This window comes from Hypomesus transpacificus, chromosome 13 (assembly GCF_021917145.1).
Source record: "Hypomesus transpacificus isolate Combined female chromosome 13, fHypTra1, whole genome shotgun sequence".
Taxonomy (NCBI): Eukaryota; Metazoa; Chordata; class Actinopteri; order Osmeriformes; family Osmeridae; genus Hypomesus; species Hypomesus transpacificus.
In genome coordinates, this window is record NC_061072.1 from 11,526,411 (window position 1) to 11,550,259 (window position 23,849).

Sequence of the window (23,849 nt, forward strand, 5' to 3'; positions counted from 1 at the left end):
TCACTGTGGACAGCAAAGCTTGCTAAGCCATGTATCAGCAGGGTTCTTTGACAACTGTCAGCATGACGTCGACTTTGAGCAGGGATGGAGAGTGAAACACCAGTTAGTCTACCTCAACAATGAACAAAATGGTCTGGGATCATTTAAAAAGTGTTCACTGTTTGGGCCTACCTGGTGTTTCCCATCACCCAAGCCCTGGATGAGGTGGTCCTGGGTGCATGTGTGTGTGTGTGTGTGCCCGTTTGGCTCTGGTAGTTTGCGGTCTCCCTTTTATACAACCAGCCCACAACCTTGCCCTTTAAGACCAGGGCCCCGTTTGAATATTCTCCAGATGCGTCCTTCCTTCCTTCCTTCCTTTAAGAGATGACAGATCACATGTGGTTGGATTGCTATCAGCTGCGTAGCGCCGTGCATGCGTTCAAATCATGCCGGAGCAGAAAGTGCCTCCAGGGATGAAAGCAGGAAGGAAGGACCCATTTTGAGAGTGATCCAATGGAGCCAGGAGCCAGTCTGGTAGTCTTGGTGTCTGCCCTGCCTGCATGTCAGCCCCTCTCTGTTCAATGTGTAACCTACACCCTATCCACTGTTGCTGAGATAACACGGGGGCAGCCCCGACTAATCAATTGCAGACACAAATGCAGGGATGGCAGAGGAAGTTGTGGCTCCACTATCTTTACTCCCATGTTTTCCTGTTCCGCACCCAGATTGCAAGAAGCTCACATGTTTTGTTTTTTCCTCTTTCTGTCTCTGTCTCTCCTCACTCCTTTCCCGGTCTTTCTCTCTCTCCCTCTCTCCTTCCGTCTCCTCCTCTTCTCCTGTTCCCCCTGATGGTGCCTCCCCCCCCCCCCTCAGGGCAAGGTGGCCCAGACGGCGTGCATGTCGGCCTGCAAGCACCTGTCCACCTCGCTGATGCAGATGCTGCTGGACACGGAGCTGAAGCAGATCAGCATGGGGGCCATCCAGCAGTTCAACCTGGACGTCATACAGTGCGAACGTAAGTTGGGCCTGAGGCTAGTTTCCCCACAACTCTGGTCGGGGGTTCAAAGACACGTTCGACGAACGGCAACTGAAAGGCCACAGCTTGTCTCTTTTCAGCTCAGGTCTAAACTAGAGGTCGAGCGGCACGGGGTCTATGAAGAAGTGGCACTGTTTCACTTTGGCTGAGGCTAATGGTTATCGAGCAGTGGGAAATGTTCTGGAACGTGCCTTTTTGAAGCAGCTGTCGTGTTGAGCTGAGTGAGAGTGGCGGAGGGGCTTGACCTGACTGTTCTGAGGTGAAGCCTGGCCGCAGGCCACCAGTCCTTCCTAATCCTAACATCATCTCTGTCTGCCGACATCAGCCTAAGAGATGGTTATCTCTCTCCCTATCTATCTATCTATCTATAGCTCTCTTTCAGTCCCCCTCTCCCCCTTTCCTCTGATCCCTTTGCTTGGAGGGATCATTTGCTGGATATTCCCCCTTGGATAAATGAATCAGCAGAAGAGATGAGATGTCTCAAGAGATTAGCCTTAGTCAGGGTTGTGCCAGTGGAAACACCTGTCGACTGTCAGATATCTTATCTGCAGCATCTCTCGTTGCACATAAACGGAGCAGTCGCCGTTAGTGCTCTAACTGCTGGATACGGGGGCTTTTAGTAGTGTCAGTGGGAGGTAACAATGGATAGGTAATGATTGTTGAAAGGAGGAGATATGTGTCTCCACGTGGACATGCGTATATCAGTTTAGAAGAGAAGAGGGCACAGGAAGTGTGGCGTGTTGACTGCCTTTGTTGTACAAGGTTCTTCTTTAGTTATGGCATGTTTACCTTCTGCCTCGAACCAGCCCCGTGACCACAGCCAGTAACCACCGTGGGTTAACCACCCGGGAAGAACATCAAATACCCACTTCCTCCCCTTCCACTACCCTCTTCTTCTCTTCTTCCTCTCTGCAGTAAGCGGTTGATTTGGCATTGATTTGATTCGACAGCGTCAGAGTTCCACACCACGGAATGTGCTCAAGTTCTCAACCTCTCTCTGCTGGAACTAGAGTTCCCTCCCAGTGGGAGACTTGATCTCTGAAGTCTCTTGGTAGCAGCAGTCCTCCGTAGCCTGACAACATGGAGTCTGTACAAAACATGAAAATTGAGACTTTCAAAGCCTTTGTCACCCCTGTTTCACTTCCCTACTCTGAAAGAAATGGAGAACTATTGGTCACAGTTAGACAGACAAATGACACAGATCTACAAGGGCAGGGAGCAGTGTCTGTTTTCACACACACACATTATCTTTCTTTATCCCTTGACGTAGTCGACAACCGCACTTTTCAAAACCTTTCAAGCTTCGCACGGCTGCAGGTGGACACGACAATAGTATACATTTGAGGCTGTTTCGTTTCAAGTGTGTGCCTTTGAAGTGTCCCGGGTAAAGAGTCTGACATGACAGTGACATGGCGTCAGACGCAGTGAAGTGAAGCTGGGCTGGTATGTCGAGAGCTGTTCTGACAGACAGCTACACTCACGCTATCTCTCCAGCGTCTCTCAAGAGGGGGGAAGAGGGGGGGGTGGAAGTGGGGCTCCACTGCACCGTCTGCAAGTCTGTTTGGAGCGGCTCTCAACCAAGACAGGGTTCACAATGAGGTTGGGGTCGATCAGAGTGCAGTGTAAACTGAGAATCCTTTTTGTTTTCAATGTACTCCAAATGCTAATCAGAATTCCATGCACGTCTCTGAGGCACGTCTCCCATGCATGTGTCTGAGGTCTATGGACTGGACTTCTTTTTCTTTTCTTTTTTTCCGGGGGGGGGACTTTGTCCTCAGCTCCTCCGTTGAGCCGTGTTCCAGATGAAACGGTTCCCCCTGACCACATGTGCTGGGTCTACAGTCCCATCAGCCTCTCTCTCTGTGTGACAGCAGTCATTTAGAGTGTGTGCAGGGATGACACTGCTCCCGTGAAAGGGTGTGTGTATGTGGGATGTTATGTGTGGCTCGTGGAATAACATGCAGACACAACCGTTCACGAGCAGGACAGTCCCAAGGGACACGGATCCATGACGGATAGAACCCACACCTTCCCAGCCTCCCTCCCAGCCTCCCTCCCAGACCCCTGTTCGCCCAGCCTCGGTCTGTATTAAGGTTATCTTGCTGCCGTATCTCTTGTTAGAGCTGAATGGGTCAGGGGCCCTTTAATCTTGGGCCTGTGTGCAGGAAGAGCTTATACCTGCCGATCCCCCCAGAGGCCTGCAGTGTGAGGCAGAGGTCAGGGTGGTGTCACACGTTCTCATCAGGACCACACCCTTCCACTCTTTATCCCTCCTCTCTCTTTCTCTGAGGTTGCTCTCTCCCTCTCCTCCACCCCCCCCCCCCCCCCCCCCCCATTAGCACTGCAATGCAGCGTAGCTCCAATGGCAGTACCAGGAAAGCCCCAATGACTGATTTCCTCTCTGCTCTCTGGAGGCGTATCTGTGTGTTCAGGGCTACTGTGCCAAAGGTCAGGTTCTGGTGGATGTTAACAGTCAACAGGATGTGCCCTTGACTCTACCTTGTGTATGGTTGGATGAAGCAGTATGTATCACACGTTAAAGAAGACTGATCCTTACTTACATCTGGTGGATGCTGATAGAAACCATGTGCATACCTGCATAAAGATGTGCTGACAGCATGTAGTGATGATGATGATGATAATGATGTGTGTTCCTACAGTGTTCGCCAGCTCTGAGCCAGTGCCCGGTTTCCAAGGAGACACACTACAACTGGCGTTCATCGACCTTCGACAGGTGAGCCTCTTTCACCTGGCCTCTCGCTGCCAAACCTCCAAGTCACAACATTGCCCTATTAAAAGACTACCCCTGCCAGATATCTGTATTTGCAGCTAATGCATTCAGTAGTGTGTAGCATCGACCTCTGCTCTCAGCCTTGTTGTTTAAGACACAGGTTGATGACAGCGGGTCTGTAGTGGTTCAGAAAGATTAGACCAGAGGCTAATGGAGAGCACCACTCAGGGGTCACTGTGGTCCTCCCAGGAGAGCCTTGCCACAGCCCTGTGGAGAGCCATCAGGCAGACAGTGAGTGACACAGAGGACAGGAACGAGGGAGAGCTAGATTGAGAGCAGATAGAGAGAGAGAGATGCCCAGTGGTCAGGATTTACCTTTTCCTTACCTCAGTCCGACCCCCGCCCTCTCTCCTAGAGGTCAGGGGTCGTGGCCTGGCGGATTAGCGTCCAAATCACTGGACCAGCTTCACCGCTCTGGCTTGAAACGCTTGCTGAGGACTGTGAAGTCCAGGAGGCTCTGAGAGGCCATAGCCTGCACAAATGTCTGAGCTCTCTCACTCTTGTCTACCTCACTCTCACCCCCCCGTATCCTCTTGTGTTCAGGTAACATACCTGTGCGTGGGTGACCTGTTGATGACCCCGTTGTGTGGGGAATCTGTTCATAAAGGCAGGCATGGTAGTATCGTTGTGATCAACCAACTCCTATTGTCCAGGTGGCCTCACCTCCACCAAGACTGGGGCTCCAGTCACCAGGAGCAGCTTCTGTAAAGGTTTCTGAGCGCACCAAAAGCCTTTGTTCCCTTGCAAGGGGATATAGCTTTGGGAATATAACACTGGGAGATAACAGGGTGTCACATACCAGTCATTTATCACAGTCGATCTCACTAGGAATCGACAAGTCGAGTCTCTCGCCTCACATACCGATAGCGACGGCCAACATTTCTTTGCTCTGTTTACTACGTGATTACGACGTGATTGTGCCTGCCCGGCGCCCGCTCCGAAACTGCTGGGTCGTTCTGCAGAAGGTTACCTGTCGTGTTGTGGTCTCCTGGCTGCTGTCAAAGTTAATGACACCATACAGTGAGAGGATCTGCCGGAAAATCCCCCTTTGTCCCCTCGCCCTCCCTCACAATCTGTCTCCCTCCATCTGGTGGTAGAGAGGCATAGATGGAGAGACCAAGGTTAGTGTGGAGGTAGAGGCAGAGACGATGTGGAGGTAGAGAGGCCTAAAGAGGTGTAAAGAGGCAGAGTTAGTGTAAGAGGTGGTAGAGAGGCCGAGGCAGTATAGAAGTAGTGAAGAGTCAGAGGCAGTGCAGAGGTAGAGAGGGACAGTAGAGAGGGGTAGTGAAGAGGCGTGGCCCTGTGAAGATGCCGTGCCCCGTGGCTCCGAGTCATTTACAGAGGATTAGTATCAGCCCAGATCAGGCCTGGGCCAGAGTCAGAGATGAGCACGAGCTGACAGCCACACAGCCAGTAGGCCTATCACCTGGGACCACTTAGCTCCTTCTACAGGAGCAAACCCACTCCCCTCCCACACCCCCCCCCCCCCCCCTGTGTATTACTCCCACTTTATTTATCGTGGAGCAAAACAGAGAGACAAGGGGAGACCAGCACAGATATGGCCTGGGCCTGGATTCCAACCAATGGCAGTGACTAGGGGGGACACGTGCATGGGCTCCTGTCTCCGTCCACGCCGTGACGTCTCTCAACAGCTTGTGAAGCCCATGTGAGGTGGTGAGGTCCCCCTCCTGGCACCACGGTGTAGAGGACCCAGGTGGACGTCCCCCTGCTGCTGGTGTGAAGAGCGCCTCCTAGGCTGACCGGCTCTCTCACATCTATTCACTTGCAGCCTGTTGTTTCCCCCTACACACATTAACATACAGTGTTGTGTGTGTGTGTGTGTGTGTGTGTGTAGCAGGGAGGTGAGATGTTGGGGACGACAGGCCCAGCTGCGGAGGATTTGGGAGTAGGTTAGCTGGAGGTCAGGGTGGACCTGTGTCCTCTTAACGCTTTTGAAGTGTCCAGTGCTCCTCTTCTAATGATCGAGGAACACCCATTTTCCCTTGCGCACTCCCGTCCTCTCCCTCCCTCTCCTCTCCGGGAGATCCTTTGACAGGTGTCTGTATGTGTTTCAGCTGCTTGACCTGTTCATGGTGTGGGACTGGTCGACCTACCTGGCGGACTATGGACAGCCCACCTCCAAGTACCTGCGAGTCAACCCTGCCACCGCCCTGGCACTGTTAGAGAAGTCAGTACACACGCACACACGCGCGTCTAAACAAGTGTCTTCTAGCTTGGTTTCTGTGCACTTAATATGCCCTGCCTCTCCCCTATTCCTCTCTCTCTCCCTCCCTGTCTCTCCTTCTCCTCTAACTGCTGACCACAACCATGCAGAGTCTACAGGGGGTACGTTGTGCTTTCTAACTGCTCTCTTATCCATCTCCTGCCTCCTGCCTCTCTCTTTCTGAGGCCCACCTCTTCATCTAGTGTCCGGGCTGGACTGTTTATGTTTGTCTACATATGTCTTTATCATATGTGTGGGATATCTCATCAAACAAGGCTCACCGGTACAGTATGTGTTGTGATGGTGTATGTCTCGTTGCTGTGTCCCTGCAGAATGAAGGACACCAGTAAGAAGAACAACATCTTTTCTCAGTTCAGGAAGAATGACCGGGACAAGCAGAAGCTTATTGAGACGGTGGTCAAACAGCTGCGGAGCCTGGTCAACGGCATGTCCCAGCACTCCTAGACACGCACACACACACGTATGGGGCACAAAGCATGGGACGCACACAAACACACACACGTGGTGTACTGTGCGGACACGCGTGCTTCTACAAAACGGACACACACCCCGCTACACAGGAACACATTCAGGCAGTCAGGGATGATCATAAACACTTCTACATGCAGTTGTAAACTAGATTGAATACATTGTGTAAAAAAAATATTTACTCTCCTACACACACACACACAGAACGAAACAAAACAGTTTACTGAACTCTGTAAAGGAAAGACCAGTAAAATTGTTTTTAATGTATTTTTAATGGCTATGAAGAGGACTATGTTTTGTACATTGTGAGAGTGCAATGATTGTAGCCCAGCCCCAGAGAGGGCTGGAGCTGGGAGTAGTGGGAATGTATGAAACGACACCGCTCAGAACACTGGACCATGAAGTCTGACCCTGAGACTGATGTTCTCCATGGTACACACCTGGGACCAACACGCCTCAGATACATCCAAGTAGATTGTAGATGTGTTGGGTTCACCTCTTGAGTTTCCACCTATTAGTACCTTACAGGTGGTGATGGGGTCTGAGCCCCAGGTCTGTGATCATGAGGTTTCCCTTAAAAAAACAACCCCACAATGCAATACTGTGTGGAGTTTGTACTGTAAATATATGAAGTGTATGTTTGAGAATACTGAACACTACGGAGAGAACTGTGTTCTCTGCTGGTCTGGCTTGAATCCAACAGCTCTGAGGAAGTGGCAAAAACCAACTTGCATGATAAAACCTTGTTCACGACATCTAATCACCTAATGGGCAGATATACTGTAACCTTACAGTTGTTATACTGTGCCCTTACAGTTATGATACTGTTCCCTCACAGTAATTTTACTGTGCCCTTACAGTTAATATACTGTACCCTTGTAACCTTGACAGTTAATCCATAGAATAGTTCCCCAATCAGTGTTTCTTCTAACAAGAAAGCAACCCAAGATTATGATTTTAATATTATTATTAGATGTTTCAACAACTAATTCTTGCATCAAAAATTTGATATTTTTGTTCCTCAGGGTAAAATAAAGCTTTATAAACTCATGCTAACATAATATTTTCAGATAAAAAGCAATAATTAATTGGTTCCTTTAACAGCCTCTTCAGCAGGTCCGCTTATCTTGTGAAAACAAACAAACAAAAAAACATTTTATAATCGGGTTCTGTTTCTCTTTGGTCTGTGCTATACTTTTACCAACCGATTTGCACTGAAGATTATTTAAGTTTGCCTTTTTTAAATAGTTGCTTGTAAATGTCATGTACATACTGCATATTTTGTAAAGAAAATGATAATGCAGTTTCTCTGCTACAAATAAAAAAGGAGATGTATTGTTGTGGAAGATGATGCTTCTCCTGAGCCTAACTATTGAATTAGCCTTTGACTTTTATCGATAGCAGTCAGCGATGCCCCTTCCGTGGAGCGGCGGTTGTCCCTTTCCTTTCTAGTCCCATCATGAAAACAGAAATGCAAATAATAAATCCCGTAAAACATTCCAATGAATATTAAGTTAAGAATGTCCATAACGATTTCAACTGGTATTAGAGTATGCTGCTGCCTGCCATGGCTGTAGACAAGAAACCCCCCCCCCCCCCCCGACTGAGATATTCTTCTGTTTCTATTCGTTTTTATTTGTGTGCTGTAATAATAAAATACAACAAATGTGTTCACTCATACTTGACTCTGTAAGTTGATTTACTGTAGCTTTTGTTGAGTTCAGTACTGTAGCAAAGGACATAATAATAATGTGAATGTGTTATTGTATTAACTTATAACCACAACAGACTTCAGTGGTAGACAAAGCTACCATCACTAACGGTTGAGTGGAGTTGTGAACAGTGTCTTCTTTCGCTGCCAACTTTACTAAGTGGAGAACTGAACAGACATGGGGGCACTCTTGGTGGCAATCCGTGAGGAGCTTTGAATATTCAGAACAGGACGTCATCAACGAAGGGGGATGAAGTATTTATACAACGGTTCATAAAGCTCCATAAGGAAAGATTAGCGCACCCGAGAGCAGCTCACATTTTAGAAACGGCAGTTTTGCATATGTGTATTTAAAGGTGTGTCTCTACGCAACCTGCTTAATGGGCTGGAATTTGCAGTTTATTTAGCATCTTGTCTTCAAAGAAAAAACGAAAGATTACATGTATCCAAATACAGCTGGTGTGGTTGTTTTCAGGTGACTGGCGTTACTCCCGAATAAAATTATCAAACTGAAAAAACACGCTTGACAGGCTATCCTAGAATGACTCTATTCGAACTAAGTACCACCTTGTCGGTGCTCGCTACCGCCGTAACATCAGTGCTGTTGGTGCTGTTGCTGACCGCGGTTTCCCGGCAACTGTGGACGTTGCGATGGACCATCACCAGGGACAAGACGAGCTCGTTACCGTTACCGAAGGGCTCTATGGGCTGGCCGCTCATAGGAGAGACGTTCCACTGGTTGTTCGAGGTAAATTCTTTAGTTTCCAATGTTCATAGCCTACCGTGCGTAATTACGCATGCATGGTGTTCTTCATAAATAGTTGCTTTTGTGTAAAAGTAAGCTATTGATTATCAGAAGTTTAAGAGATCACGTTGGTATTGTGCCGATGTCGTTTTATCATTTCTATAATAATGTAGCAAACTGTCGCGTCCATCCTATGATTCAAGTGTTGTTGTTTTTATTTGTTTGTTTTTCAAATCAGGGTTCTTCTTTTCATGTGTCGAGGCGGGAGAAGTATGGAAACGTGTTTAAAACGCACCTGTTGGGGAAACCCGTCATCCGAGTGACGGGCGCGGAGAACATTCGTAAGATCCTGATGGGAGAACACACCATGGTGTGCACACAGTGGCCCCAGAGCACGCGCATCATCCTGGGACCCAACACTCTTGTTAACTCGGTGGGAGACCTTCATCGGAAAAAACGGAAAGTAAGGGAAATTATCATTTAACATTTCCGTTGGGAAGTTGCAACATGTAATGTGTTATTAAGCAATATTGTATCAATTAAGATCATATGCTTTTTTAAATGTATTATCCCATCAGATCCTAGGCAAAGCGTTCAGTCATGCAGCTTTGGAGACGTACATTCCTCACTTACAAGACGTCGTAAAGACTGAGATAGCCAGATGGTGTTTGGACACCGGCCCCATTGATGTTTTCGCTGCCGCCAAAGCCCTGACTTTCCGCATCGCTGTGCGGATCATCATAGGTTTGGATGTGGAGGAGACGCAGATAAACTACCTTTCCAGGATGTTTGAGCAGCTGATGGACAACTTATTCTCCCTCCCGTTGGACGTGTGCTGCAGCGGCCTTCGGAAAGTGAGTTCTGCCGCACATTGTTCCAAAATGTGTAAACTCCACAGCAAACGGAATTATAATTAAATGCTAGCCATAAAATTGTATATTTGCTAAACATGTTATGTGGAAAGGGATACTACTCCCTTTAAAGAGCCATTAAGCACATTTATTACAACTGGCAACCATTTTTATTCTGTTTTGTGGTGTTGTCAGGGTATCCAGGCAAGAGATGTCCTGCATCGCTGCATGGAGAAGATGATCGAGGAGAAGCTCCAGAGAAACACAGAGGGCTGCAGCCATGTGTTTGACTACATCCTCACCAGTGCCAAGGAACAAGGCCATGAGCTCACCATGCAGGAACTTAAGGTAAGCAATGTTTACACACATAACATCACACACATGCTCCATATCTAGCAATGGAGTATGTCATAAAGAAAATATACCATTTGGATCATATCAATTCAAGTGGAATACTATATGCATTGACACAAATCATTTGGAGTGTTACTTAGGTGTTGAAGTGATATAAAAGAAATGCATTTTAAGCAGAATGCACCAGGTGAATGAGACTCTGTATCCTAGGAGACTGCTGTGGAGCTGATCTTTGCTGCCCACTCCACCACAGCCAGTGCCTCCACCTCTCTGGTCCAGCTCCTGCTCTCACACCCTTCAGTGGCTGAAAAGGCAAGGTCTGAGATACAAGAAATGGGACTGGGCCATGTCCTCAACAGCAATAACAACAACAACAACAAAAAGTCAATCATCAGTGGTGATGCAGACATGCAGACCACCGGGTCACCTAGTTATGACACGGAGAAGCACAAGAACTGCATATGTCCGACAGAGTCTGGTACGTGTAGTTTCCAGGAACCAAATCTAACCCTGAAGGTCCTTGGTGGGCTCCAGTACTTGGACTGTGTGGTGAGGGAAGTCCTCAGATACCTGCCGCCGGTCTCCGGTGGTTACAGGAGTGTCCTGCAGACGTTTGAGTTAGACGTAAGTATGATGAAAGGGTTAGCAGGGGAACTGAGGGATGACACCAAACACTGACCTCTGAGAATTGAAACTGCAGTTTATTTCTATACTATACTTTTTACAGTCTCTAGTGCACCAACATCACATTGCTCAATTCCTGTTTTTTCCACCATTTCCTATGCATTGTCCTCTCCTCTGCAGGGTTGCCAGATCCCTAAGGGCTGGAGCGTCATGTACAGCATCCGGGACACCCATGAGACCTCCCCCGTCTACCAGCGCCCCGACCTGTTTGATCCGGAACGCTTCGGCCCAGAGAGGGATGAGGGTCGGGCGGCGGGACGCTTTAACTACGTGCCATTTGGCGGTGGTATTCGTAGCTGTGTGGGCAAGGAGCTGGCCCAGGTGATCATCAAGACCCTGGCGGTGGAGGTACTGGGAAGCACGGAGATGAGGCTGGCCACGGACACGTTTCCCAAGATGCACACTGTCCCTGTAGTCCACCCTGCCAAAGGACTACAAGTCTATTTCACCTACAGAGACAACAACATTGAAAAGCATCATGTGTCCTGTATGTTCCATCATGGCTAGAAACTGACTTCTCAGAATCTTCTGTAAAGAAGTAGACTGTCTATCATATACTATAGACTAGTAGAAATATTCTGACTTGGCAGGTTTTACCTTTTACCTCTGGGTGGTCCTCTGATCCTGACATGTAAAATACTAAATGAACATATATGGAAGTGTATGAGGTATTTATTTGCTATATTATTGACTGTTAAATATTGTGTTAAACTGTAACACCGATGCCATGAAGTCATCACCAATGGTATTTACTTACCCTGGCATGTTTACAATGATAATCTGGTTGATTACAGCCAGGTATGAGAGTCAGTGATACTGTGGTTGTTGGTTTGTTTATTAGTATTTGTCTGTTCAACTATGTGTTTGTATAGGCTAGTACCAGGGTAAGAGGTAGACACAAAGTTTTAGAGCAGTTTTTTTCTGAGGGCCTTTGTTCACTGTTGGACTTGTGGGCCTGGTGGGTTGTTATGGTATGTGAATTATTTAATGTTTATTTTGACTTTGACTGTAAATTTCTTTAAATAAATGTGATCATCAACAAAAAATGTCAATTTAATTGATCTGATGACTTTGATCACATGTTATCCACTTTTCAACTGTCGCTTTATCGTGTGTAGAACCAGGTGATGAGAGGTCTTCCTCGACACCAATTGCCTTTCATTGGGAACGAGTGAAAACATAATCCCTTTACATGGTTCTGACACCTAGCGGTAAACGTTTCCATAGAAGAGGAAAAGCGGGGCTGGAGGCAGAGTGTTTTCACAGGAGAGGTGCAGCCCCACCTTCGCTTCTAACAAGCCGTGAGAGATGAGGCCTGCAGGGCTGCACCTAGAGAGACAGTCGGTGGGGTGACCTCGGTGTGAACCTGCTGAGTATTGCTCCCTTGACCCCCTCCCGCTGCGGCAAAGCTTCAAACTACAGATACGTTATGTAAACCTACAAATCAAATATCTAGTCCTTCGCCGCTATAATCTGACACAGCCGCAGCGCGTTAGGCCATGGGTGCCAGTATTTCAGTGGAATTTACATTTTCAAATATTAGTATTATAATTTTGTAAACGTGCATTACATTGCACATACAATTGACTAAATATGCATGTCAAATTAGGCTATGTTAATTGTTGACAGTTGAGACTATCAGGATAAATGTGATGAGATATTATTGTGATTAAAATAAACCAGAAAAAGCACCGACTCTGTGTATTAAGTATTTTTTGTTGATTGTTTATCTCTTGACCTAATTACAATGTTACTGTAAGTTTTTTTAAATTATCCCCGCTGTTTGATTTGTGTGATTGACAGTGAATGAATCACTGTGAACATAATCATGCTGCTCTCCCACTGTAATTACCGCTGCTCGAGCTCCCGTATCTCGTTTTTTGATGGACAGTGAACTTGGCGAGGTTTGTGCGAGAGTTCACCGAGATGTCAGGGTCCGTGTTGTAGGTCACAAGCAGGTCAGCGCACGGGAATGGGAAAGATCCCCCGAGGGCATTGTGGAGCTCTAATCGCTGACGATGCGCTCCTGACACAGACCTTATGTCTCTCTCTCTCTCTCTCTCTCTCTCTCTCTCTTGCGCGCGCTCTCTCTCTTCCTCTCTCTCGCTCCCTCTCGCTCTCTCTCGCTCTCTTGCTCTCTCTAGCACTTTCTATCTCTCTCTCTCATAAACGCACACACGTACACACAAACACACAACAGTCACGGATATTAGTACCAAACTTTGTGGAACGGACACCCAATAAATATAACAGGTGGCCAGTTGACTTGCAGTTGTGATGGTCTGGTCTTGTTTCCACAGGAAGTCTGATCAAATTATCCCAATAATGTTGTCTCGTAAATAGTCTCATATTTTACAAGTTTTCTCTGTGTCCACAGAAGCGGGGAGGGTGCTTTCTTGCTTTAAAATACCTTGAGTGATTCATAGAGTGAATGAGTTAACTCAAGGGTTGTTAGGAATGTTGCTTTACAGCAAAAACATTTACACTTGAACTTCACATAACCTTTATTAGCAGTATGAGTAGTATGATATAACACCAGAACTAATTTACACTATATTTAGATTGTCCTGTAAATTTAAAGCGCAATTACGCATAGACTAACTTGAGTTGAATTGTGCAACAGTCTATATTTAAAATGTGTCCTTTTAGCAAAAATGATTTCTCTGAGGCATAAGGTGCATGCTACTTGAATATTTCGAGAAATATGGATGTGTTACTGACCTGTTATCTGTCATTCTGCCATTTGGATAGAGAACGAGCTAAGAGGTGAAACACAGGGCAACTGCCTCAGCACCAAAGTGCGACACGGCAGAGAGTGAGGAAGGGGAAACCCATGACGCGTCGCTGTAAACGCCGGAGCCAAGCTGTCTCCTGCTTCACTGACTTATTCACCAGTCCCTTTTCACGTTATAGCTGTCGTAAAAGGTGATGCCAAATGCAGTGTGGCTGGGGATGTTTTCTTTTCATGCAGCCTTTAGCTCACCAATAACCCAGCCTTCCTTGTGACAGTTCTTTCCCCATGACCCAAGTTTGAACCCGCGGCGAGCTAGATATCATTTTTATAACTCACGCTTCGAGGATACAGTGTCATGGTCTGTACAAGAGAAGCAGGCACCTGGTTAAAGTCCAATTTTAGATTAGTAGTGCAATCAGAGTGCAAAAGAGATATGTCACATATAGCCTATCTCTAACTCTGAGAAAGGGGGCATTTAAAGGGCAATGGTTTGGATCCTATATGTTAATCATTCAGTAATTCGAGTAGTCTAAGACTCCAGTGATCTGAAACCAGAGTTAATTTTTGGCGGAAAGGAGACCAAAAATGAAAAATGGTCTTGACTAAAGTTGTGTTTTGAGCTTTTGCTCAAGTAACTAATGATGTTAAATTGGGCTTTCGGGTCAACTTTGAATGAACCGCATGAAAAAGCGGAATCATAATGAAGATTAAGAATTTATTTAAAGCGAGAGGGGTTTTACATTTTCGCAAACAGCGCAAGTTTAAATCAGTTGAAAGCTGTTCAATTACACCCGCCCCAGGCATTACGAACCAGAGCTTAAGTCAATGTAATGACTGTAAACTGCCGAATATTTGCAACAAAAGACCTTCGATACTTCCTATTGTGTAAGGGAATTAACACCTTTTCAAAGTTAAATCCTCGGATTGTCAAGCTCCAACAGGAGGTAGTATTAAAATGCGCCTATAACAAATGGTTAAGGGTTTGGAGAAGCTCTGACCCTGTGGGCGGAGCGAGATGACACCACAATTAAAGATGAACTTTGTGTGAACTAATTTATCTGGGCAAGGTAACAGGAGGCCGAGACCAGCCGAAAGACTATAAAAGCTCGTATAAACAGCCAGACTTTCAGTAGCAAACAAACTCTTGCTGCACCTGAAACTCTGAAATAGTAGCTGATTACTTGAGTGCGTAACGGGAATGGCTTTGAGCACGTTAGTAGCGACTTTCCTGTGCACCATTGTGCTTCCTATCCTGCTCTTTTTAGTGGCGGTGAAACTCTGGGAAGTTTACATGATTCGAGGGCGCGATCCCACTTGTCGCAGCCCGCTTCCTCCTGGTTCAATGGGGTTACCTTTCATTGGAGAGACGCTGCAACTGATCCTCCAGGTAAATACGTCGTTCTATTGATCAATTTAATACACTATTACCACACATTACATTCCTTGACTGGTCCTTGTGTTAGTAGTAGCGGACACTTTTACTTAATCTGTTACATTGGTCCTTTTTGCAGAGGAGGAAATTCCTTCGTATGAAGCGCCAGAAGTATGGCTGCATATACAGGACGCATCTCTTTGGCAACCCCACCGTGCGCGTAATGGGAGCCGATAACGTCAGACAAATTCTGCTGGGAGAACATAAACTGGTGGCCGTGCAGTGGCCGGCGTCTGTACGGACCATTCTTGGATCGGACACACTCTCCAACGTCCACGGGACACAGCACAAAAACAAGAAAAAGGTACAATAGTTCTCAACTTTCTAATTTTATAATTTTCCTAGAGGTACTGCTGTTCTATCGTTTATAGTTCGATTACGCACAAATTAATCAACCGATAAATCATGCATTAACGTTGTTAACAATAACATTTGTTTTTAGGCAATAATGCGAGCATTCTCCCGGGATGCCCTTGAACACTACATCCCGGTGATTCAGGAGGAGGTGCGGAGTGCCGTGAAAGAATGGCTGGAGAGTGACTCGTGCGTGCTGGTTTACCCAGAGATGAAGCGCCTCATGTTCCGTATCGCGATGAGGATTCTCCTTGGTTTCGACCCAGATCAGATCAAGACCGACGAACACGAACTGGTCGAAGCCTTTGAAGAAATGATCAAGAACCTGTTCTCCCTCCCAATTGATGTCCCTTTCAGTGGTCTATATCGGGTAAGTGACCTGAAATTGTGGTACTTAAAATGACAACAATGGCCAACAATCTAGCGCAAACTCTTTTAACCGTACAACTTTTTTCTTTATTTGCAGGGACTGAAAGCTCGTAACTTCATCCATTCTAAGATCGAGGAGAACATCAAGAAGAAGATCCGGGATTCCGACCAGGAGAAAAAGCACAGAGATGCGCTGCAGCAGTTAATGGACAGCAGCAGAAAGAACGGCGAGCCGTTTAGCATGCAGGTGATAAACACATTCCATATAGCCTAGGCTGTAACTCCCCTCATGGAGAAACGGTTGCATATTTATATGTAATTACATTAGATGTTTTGCTTGTGGGGGGAACATGTTTTTATTATATAGGGCATTTTTTTTATTTCATTGACAATTTAATAAAATACAATTTATATGTTATCATAATCAAATGTATCATATGTTCACAGATACAGTTGCCTTGCTCATATACATAAACTAAATTATTTAAATTGTTTCCCTGGTGCTAGGCGATAAAGGAGTCTGCCACAGAGCTGTTGTTTGGAGGTCATGAGACCACAGCCAGCACAGCCACCTCTCTGGTCATGTTCCTGGGACTGAACCCTGATGTAGTCCGAAAGCTTCGACAAGAACTGCAGGAAATGGTGAGATATTAAGACAGGACATGAGTAAATATCCGTATATATACTTACACACACACCTTATGTGAAACTATGTATATTAGTGCTCTAAAGTCTCTATTTCTGTCTATCCCAGGAAGAGCAGGGTGTGGACCTGCAGGGCCAGAGTCTTAACATTGAGGTTCTGGAGCAGCTCAAGTACACCGGCTGTGTCATCAAGGAGACCCTCAGGATCAATCCCCCTGTACCAGGAGGCTTCAGAGTTGCCCTCAAGACATTTGAACTCAATGTAAGTTGACAACAAGATTCTAGGGTGCAAGATGCAATAAAGATCTTGATCCAGTACTAACATGTGACATGTTACAGGGTGTAGATGTAGAAATGGGCTTGGCTAAAACAGACACACTTAAAATGTATTATGCCTCCAATACCAAATGTCCAATTTACCACATACATTACCGCAGGATTAGCCATAATCAAAGTGAACTACTGCAGAAACTATCAACACATTAGTGTGTCCATCAGAAGACACCATAACCTCTTGTCTTGACTGCTCGTTAAGTGATGTATTGTTCTTGCTCCTCCAGGGATACCAGATTCCAAAAGGCTGGAATGTCATCTACAGCATCTGCGACACACATGACGTGGCTGACGTGTTTCCCAACAAAGAAGAGTTCCAGCCTGAGAGATTCATGGCCAAGCCCTCGGAGAACTCCTCCAGGTTCTCCTACATCCCCTTCGGCGGGGGTTCCAGGATGTGTGTGGGGAAGGAGTTTGCCAAGGTGCTCCTCAAGATCTTCTTGGTGGAGCTCACCCTGCAGAGCGACTGGACTCTCCTAAACGGCCCCCCCACCATGAAGACAGGACCCACCGTCTACCCCGTCGATAACCTCCCCACCAAGTTCAGCCACTACAGTCGCAACTAAGCCATGGGTCTCGAGAGACTAAATCTGATGTAGATGTTGTAAATATTGTATGGATATTTGTACGTGTTGTAGATGAAATATACATATATATATATATATATATATATCGTTTTGTATTTGCATATGTTAATATTATAGAGTTGTGTATATATCATTTTTTTTAAACAAGAAGCACTGCACACTGAGATGGAACACTTTAATATGGTCAAGGTGTCTATGTGATGTACATTTGAATGTAGATTTGTTATATAGCTTTTTGTATCTTACTGCAACTTATTTAAATCACACATAATTATACAAGCTCTATTTAATAAAACTATCATAAAATAAAAATGTTATGAAGAACAAGGTTTCAATGTGGATTATTGATCAAGAACATCAGATCATAAATAAACCAGCCAGGAGTTGGTGAAACATACTTCCAAACACCTGAAATTAAAGTTTAAAACTACATTGCATCGTAGACAAATCATAAAGAAGGTTGAGCACATTCAAGTATGGAGTATTTATTGAGGAAGATCGAACAGGGTTAAGGTTAATTTAAACTGTCAGAAAATCATTAGCAGGTTAAAAGTCACAGTGAGTGATGAGATTAATCCTGAAGATGGTGAGGTCGATCTCTTAGTTTATTTGTGAACATCAGTTAAAAGTTTAAAGATGATAGTAATGTATTTACTCAACAAACAAAAAGACTGGGTGGTCCAGGATTTAGAACACCTTTATATAGAACAGAGGAGCAGCTTTTAAAATATTACACCCACAGTCTCACGAACAATCTCTCTTTCTTTCTCTCTCTCTCTCTCTCTCTCTCTCTCTCTCTCTCTCTCTCTCTCTCTCTCTCTCTCTCTCTCTCTCTCTCTCTCTCTCTCTCTCTCTCTCTCTCTCTCTCTCTCACACACGCACAAATAAATCTGGAAAATAAAAGTTTAATCTGGAAGCCATGATTCGTCAAGACACATGATCATTATAAAAAAGTTAACACAAACGAATGTGAGCATGAATATTTAAACAGAATGAACAATTAAAACGGTAGTATGGCCTATTTGGCGACTTTCATGTAGACTTCAATATTGACCTATATCATTATAGAGACTGCAACTTTAAACCCTCCAGCAGCTTTGGAAAGGGCGCCGTCTCCCAGAGCGGCGGGGTCATGTGGAAGGAGGAACGTTTCCTTGCCTGACATTGGAGTGAAACGATGCGATGTAGCAGTGCTGGCAGATGCACCGCCAAGCTGGCCGTTTCCCGGTCCCGCTCTGCCCCGGCCCTGATTTACGCTCTCCCCAGTTCCATGGCTGACACCTTTACGTCCCGTTGTCCTATCCGCGCAGGTCCAGCCTGCTTGATAGATGCCGCTGAACTTTTCCTCCGAGGAACGTCCGCCTCGCCTATTGTTCAGCATCGCAGAGCGAAGACAAAACTTTTCTTTTCCTGAGAGCCATTTTTGTCTGAATTTGCGCGCATATACTGAATTTACTACTGAGGAATAAAAGAGGTTTAAAACCCAGTTCTTTTTATGCAGTCCTGCAGGAGCGTACATTGCGCAGAGTAAATCAATGTAATTGCTCCTAAAGCTACATTGTTGCGGGCCTTGCTTCACACACTGTGCCACTTGTTGTTGAGCTCAGTAAATCTGGAGGTCCCCAAGGAAAGGAGTGAGTCGAGAAGCTTTGGTTTTAAATATGCAGTTCAGCCCTTCATGCTGTCACCCCCACACAGTCATACACAGGCCTGTGAAACATACAATGACGCCTACACAATTATATAAACTCTACACACCTACACAACATTATAAGCCTACTTTAGAAATGTGTAACAGGATCGTCCGTTCTACTGTATTAGGAATACAATTTCGAGCTACTGGGTAGAGTTGAGGCAGTTGTACATAGATTAGAACCACCAAAGACAGCAATCCTCTTCCCTTTCCTCTCCATCAAGCTCCAGAAGTGTAATCTGGTTAGTTAGAGAGCTGGCGCCCAGAGAAATCAGAAGCTCCCGCTTCTGTGTGTATTGGGCCTGTAGCACAGCAACGGGTCAGTCTGGGAGCAGCTCACAGCTGACAACAAGATAGCTACATCCTTATTGGAGAAGATACACTTGGAAGCCCACTTCAAAATGAGCTTTTGATGACCAGTGGGTCCATGAGAGTCAACAACGATGCTCCTAACAGTATTTAGATGTCTGTTGCCCTCCTGACCTCCTACAGAATCATATCAGAGCTAACGGGCCTCGTTTGGGTCGACTATTAGCAGCCCATCGCTATTATTCATGATCAGGGCAGCGGGTGTGGGGGGGGTTCTTCACAGGTCTGCTGGGTCAGGCAGAGTTCAGGGAATCTGGGGAGGAAGGGTTGACCCAGGAGAGACAGGAAGAGAGAGGCCTCTACACGTTCAGTGGGAGGTATTTATTTCATTCAGTGTCACTGCACAATCGCAGATGGTTATATGTCAGGAAAGGGAAAGGAAAAAAGCAGAATTATAAAAAAGAGTATTTGAAGGCTAGACGGAGAGGTTCTGGAGTCGGCTTGTCTTCCAGAATGTTGTCAACGTCCAAAGTGAGAGAGAGGGAGGACAAGAGGGCGGGAGGAACAAAAAAAGACTCTATCTTCTTGCTATTTCTTTCAGGAAAAATTGTTAAATGGACTTCATAAGTCCATTCGAAGTATTCTTAGCTTTGATACTCCGATGAACAATGGAGGGCATGCTAATATGTGAGCGTGTGTGTGTGTGGGTGAAGGGGGTTTCTGAAGGATGATGTTAGAGCTGACTGCAGAGGGGTCACACCCCGGGCCCCTGTCCACCCCTCCCCCTCTTCACGGCCTGCTGAGAGACAAAGCCCCAGGTAGAGTGAGAGAGGAGCCAAGATGATATTCATGTCCCATTACCTCCCCATGGAGAGAAGAGGGCCATTAGAGAATCTTAACACAGGTGACAGCATTCCTGCTGTTTGGATAGGCTCGTTTTCACTCAAAGGCTCGCTGGCTCAACAACAGCCGAGTCTTCTGATGGCGATGGAGATTGATTGGTTCTTGCTTTAATGTCTGGGGGTCCACCAGGCACTCTCACTGCCGCTTGAAAAATGTCCGTGGTCTCCGTTCTTGCACCCATGTGACCTTAAACGTTTTACTGTTTAAGGACTGAAGTGGATTCAACATGAGCTGGAAGGAGTGTACGTAATATTTTTCCATTACTGGTAAATTTCACAATGCAGTAGCAGAGGTTTTCAAGTTTGTAACCTCCATTTATCCTCTGAAGATGAAAGTACTCCTGATGGGCATGCATGATTATCCTGATAGTTGCGTCTCCAGATCTGCTGAGAGGTTACACACAGAAAATCAGCTAGTGCAACATCTGCTGCAGCAGCATTCCCCCGGAGATTTGCTGTGTTCTCTGCACGACAAGTTGAAACCCCCTCTACAGTTCATGACCGACACCTGGCTCGCAAGGCTGTTAAATGCTGAATTGTCTGTCTTTTCTCATGCCATGCAATGCATGAGAAAAGATGCAATACATATTTACTGCTTTCATATATTTATTTTAGGTTAATTATTAAAGTTTTACGTTCATCTTTGTTTTCCTTTTCTAGTCTAGTGTCTCTTATGCCTTGCTTTTGACTCAGGCAATTAGCCGGACACCCATAAGGGTTGATGTGGGGTCCTGAGGAAGTGTGTGGTGTTGTCAGATACCAGAAACTGAGGTCACCTTTCACACCTCCACGAAAACATCTAGCAGTTGTGCCTCAGGAGCTGACCTTACTGTTCTAAAACGTGTACATGACAAGGCCAAACTATGAAGCAACCAAAATAGGTTGGCTTACCAAAATAAACTCCCTTCAATTCCTATTGTGTCCTGATTGTTACTGGCCGGAGGACTTTCCCTCCATCATCAATCATCTCAAACCTTGTTTCTTGGGAATGCAAAAAGGAACTTAGGTATTTTAGATATCTTTCTTTGAGAAATATGTTGTTTACTGCATAACCACGGCAGGAAAACACATAACTCTATTCAGGTGATCTCTACGGAAAATGATCCCATGCTGCCACATTGCACAATCACGGAAATGTTATGTGAGAGAGTAGATATGAGTAGAAACATTTGATCCTTATCATATCATTACCCATCAGCATGAGCTACAGGGAGTGGCTTCCAGGAAACCCCTTTCATTGAAGGGCAGTCAATGCCAGTAGAGCATGTGATCATTGAGATTTTAATTCACTGACATATCAGCATGTCAGTTGCATACCACAATAAGTTCAAAAGTTCAACTCAAACATGAACTCGAACAGGACTCCGCAGGCTTCTCTACCAATAACACCATTTCCCAGTAAAAAAGCTTTGAATGCCTGAAATACCAGGAGCTTACACCTAAAGCACTAGGTGAAGCAGACCACGATAGCTTGGGGTGAACCATGAGTCAGAGCTCACACCCACTCATGTCCTTTCCCTTCACACACAGGTCAGTGGTCCAGGCAGAGTACTCTTCAGAGCAGCCTCTTCAGAGCACATGTGTCCCCTATCACCAGGGACTATACGAGAGGGGAGGAATGTGGCTTAAATGATGGGGAGACGGGAGGGGCAGTCAGGTCACATTTTAGTGGCACACTTTAAGAAACATCCAGAAGAAAGGACTCTCACACTCTCCTCCAAGGTGAATGGCCGTCGAGTGTACCCAACAAAAAGGACCACACAATGAGGTCACACAATGCTCGCCGTTAACCTCTGCCCCTAACGACCATTGACGTGAAAATGAGTCCTCGTCATAAATGCACAGGAGAGAACCGCTGGCTCGGCACTCACCTCAGAAGACCCGCGGCCCTCGGCCAGGCAAGGAGGATGTGACACGTCTGTGTCACATTGGTAAGAGGAGCGCCTTTGAAGAGCATTGTCCCCTCGGCAGCCCTATAACAGCTTCATGACCTGGGCCAGGAAGGAGGAGGCATCACACCCTGCATGAAAGGAGACCCTCGTCATTTAGAACCCCAGCAGTGGCAGTTAACACATCAGTAAAAGTGCAGAGAGAGGAAAGGAGAGAGAGATCCATTGGGACAAAGAGAACGAGTGGGAGAATGGGGAAGATAGGGAAGAAAAGAGGGAACTTTGGTGTCCTTGGGATGGGAGGGGGGGGGGGGGGGGGTCATGGATATGTTGACATTCAAATTGTTGAACCAATGGCTCTGAATGGTTCTACAAGCCCAGTCAGATGATCTGCCCTTTTCTGGTCCCTATGATGATTGGTTCCTGACTGGTACATAACTGTTACCTCAAATGGCATTCAAACATCCACAGGGCCAGTCTGTTGTCAAGACCCCAGCTTTACTCAATTCAGTTCTCTAATAAAAAAAGATATGGGACCATAACCTCTCGCTGTCAAGCTACAACAGCTCGTTCCTATGACGACCGGTTCCTGTTTGCACCCTTAAATGGCAACCTGGCACATGTGCAGCCAGTTGTTGACTGCAGATTTCGAAGCAAGCCAAGCTCACTAAACTGGAGGAAGAGCCGGGGTTAGAGAAGGTTCACGGACACTCCTGTAGCTACCTTCCTCGAGGCTCTCTCTGCAGAAGGTGTCTTAGTTAAGGTCTTAAGAGGAGCAGAGGCCCTCCTAACTGAGCTTTAGCAGAGCTTAGTCTGTGGGCTGTGAGATAAGACAGTCTCTCTCTCCCTTTCTCCCCCCCCCCTTTCTCTTTCCCTCTCCCTCCCTCTATATCTCTTTCTCTTTCCCTCCTCTTGTCTCTGTCCTCGTCTAGTCTGTCTCTTCCTTTGTTTGACTCCTAATCTCTCAATCACACAGGAGCCGCTGCCTCTCAGACAGACCAGCTTAGCTCCTCTCCTCCTCCTCATCCTCCTCCTCTTCCTCCTCCTGGTATCTGCCCTCTCTGTCTGTCTGTCTGTCTGTCTGTCTGTCTGTCTGTCTGTCTGTCTGTCTGTCTGTCTGTCTGTCTGTCTGTCTGTCTGTCAGTCAGTCAGTCTGTCTGTGGTGTTACCATCCCTGGCTCTGTTACATGATGCTGTAACTAAGGATCTTCTCCAGCAGCTTGGGACAGGAAAATGAATTGGCTTTTTGTAGCAGGAGAGGTTGGTGTGTGTGTGTGCGGGAGGCGGGGGGGGGGGGGGGGGGTGCAGCAGACGGCTGTCATGCTGGGAAACAGAGAGACTGTCTAGTTCATTGAGAGGGCAGAGGCAATGTGGGATGGCACGCTTGTGATGCTTGTGAGAAAGTGAACAGTGCATTTGCACGCACCCCACCATGCATGCAACCACAAGCACACACACACACACAACTCCATTTCTCTCTCTGACACACACGTATCCTCCCACAGATACATAAGCCAAGTGTGTTCCCTGAGTATCCAGCCTGTCACAAACTTGCCATTACCTCAGTGATAAGAAGAGGCCCTGCATGCTACCCTTCACCCTCTCTGGAGAAGCCAGCCTCCAACTCCTTCTGTCTAGCTTCATGTCCTTTGATTACATCGGTAGTTATTATTTATTTTACCATTTACCTTTATTTATCCAGGCAGGTCAACTCAGAACACACGAATGACAGCCTTGC

At 46.2% G+C, this 23,849-nt stretch overlaps 3 protein-coding genes across 6 annotated transcripts in view; all 3 read left to right on the forward strand.

Moving 5' to 3' along the window:
* exoc6 (exocyst complex component 6) overlaps positions 1–8,199 on the forward strand; it is a 30,355-nt gene extending 22,156 nt beyond the window's left edge. For all 4 annotated transcript variants that reach the window (XM_047032056.1, XM_047032058.1, XM_047032057.1 and 1 more), the window contains exons 18-21: positions 853–994; positions 3,676–3,749; positions 5,882–5,994; positions 6,363–8,199. In XM_047032056.1, the coding sequence (XP_046888012.1) occupies positions 853–994; positions 3,676–3,749; positions 5,882–5,994; positions 6,363–6,495 (462 nt within the window). In that variant the 3' untranslated portion in view covers positions 6,496–8,199. The remainder of the gene's footprint in view (positions 1–852; positions 995–3,675; positions 3,750–5,881; positions 5,995–6,362) is intronic.
* A 342-nt stretch (positions 8,200–8,541) lies between these two features.
* Positions 8,542–11,780, forward strand: LOC124475689 (cytochrome P450 26B1-like). The gene is made up of 6 exons (XM_047032477.1): positions 8,542–8,978; positions 9,214–9,438; positions 9,554–9,829; positions 10,022–10,174; positions 10,391–10,804; positions 10,985–11,780. Exons 1-6 carry the CDS (start codon positions 8,772–8,774, stop codon positions 11,369–11,371), a joined length of 1,662 nt encoding a protein of 553 aa, XP_046888433.1. The 5' UTR covers positions 8,542–8,771; the 3' UTR covers positions 11,372–11,780.
* Positions 11,781–14,662: 2,882 nt separating this feature from the next.
* LOC124475655 (cytochrome P450 26A1) lies at positions 14,663–17,596 on the forward strand. Its single transcript, XM_047032430.1, has 7 exons — positions 14,663–14,985; positions 15,110–15,334; positions 15,473–15,754; positions 15,851–16,000; positions 16,261–16,395; positions 16,508–16,660; positions 16,959–17,596. Exons 1-7 carry the CDS (start codon positions 14,797–14,799, stop codon positions 17,295–17,297), a joined length of 1,473 nt encoding a protein of 490 aa, XP_046888386.1. The 5' UTR covers positions 14,663–14,796; the 3' UTR covers positions 17,298–17,596.
* Positions 17,597–23,849: the final 6,253 nt, after the last annotated feature.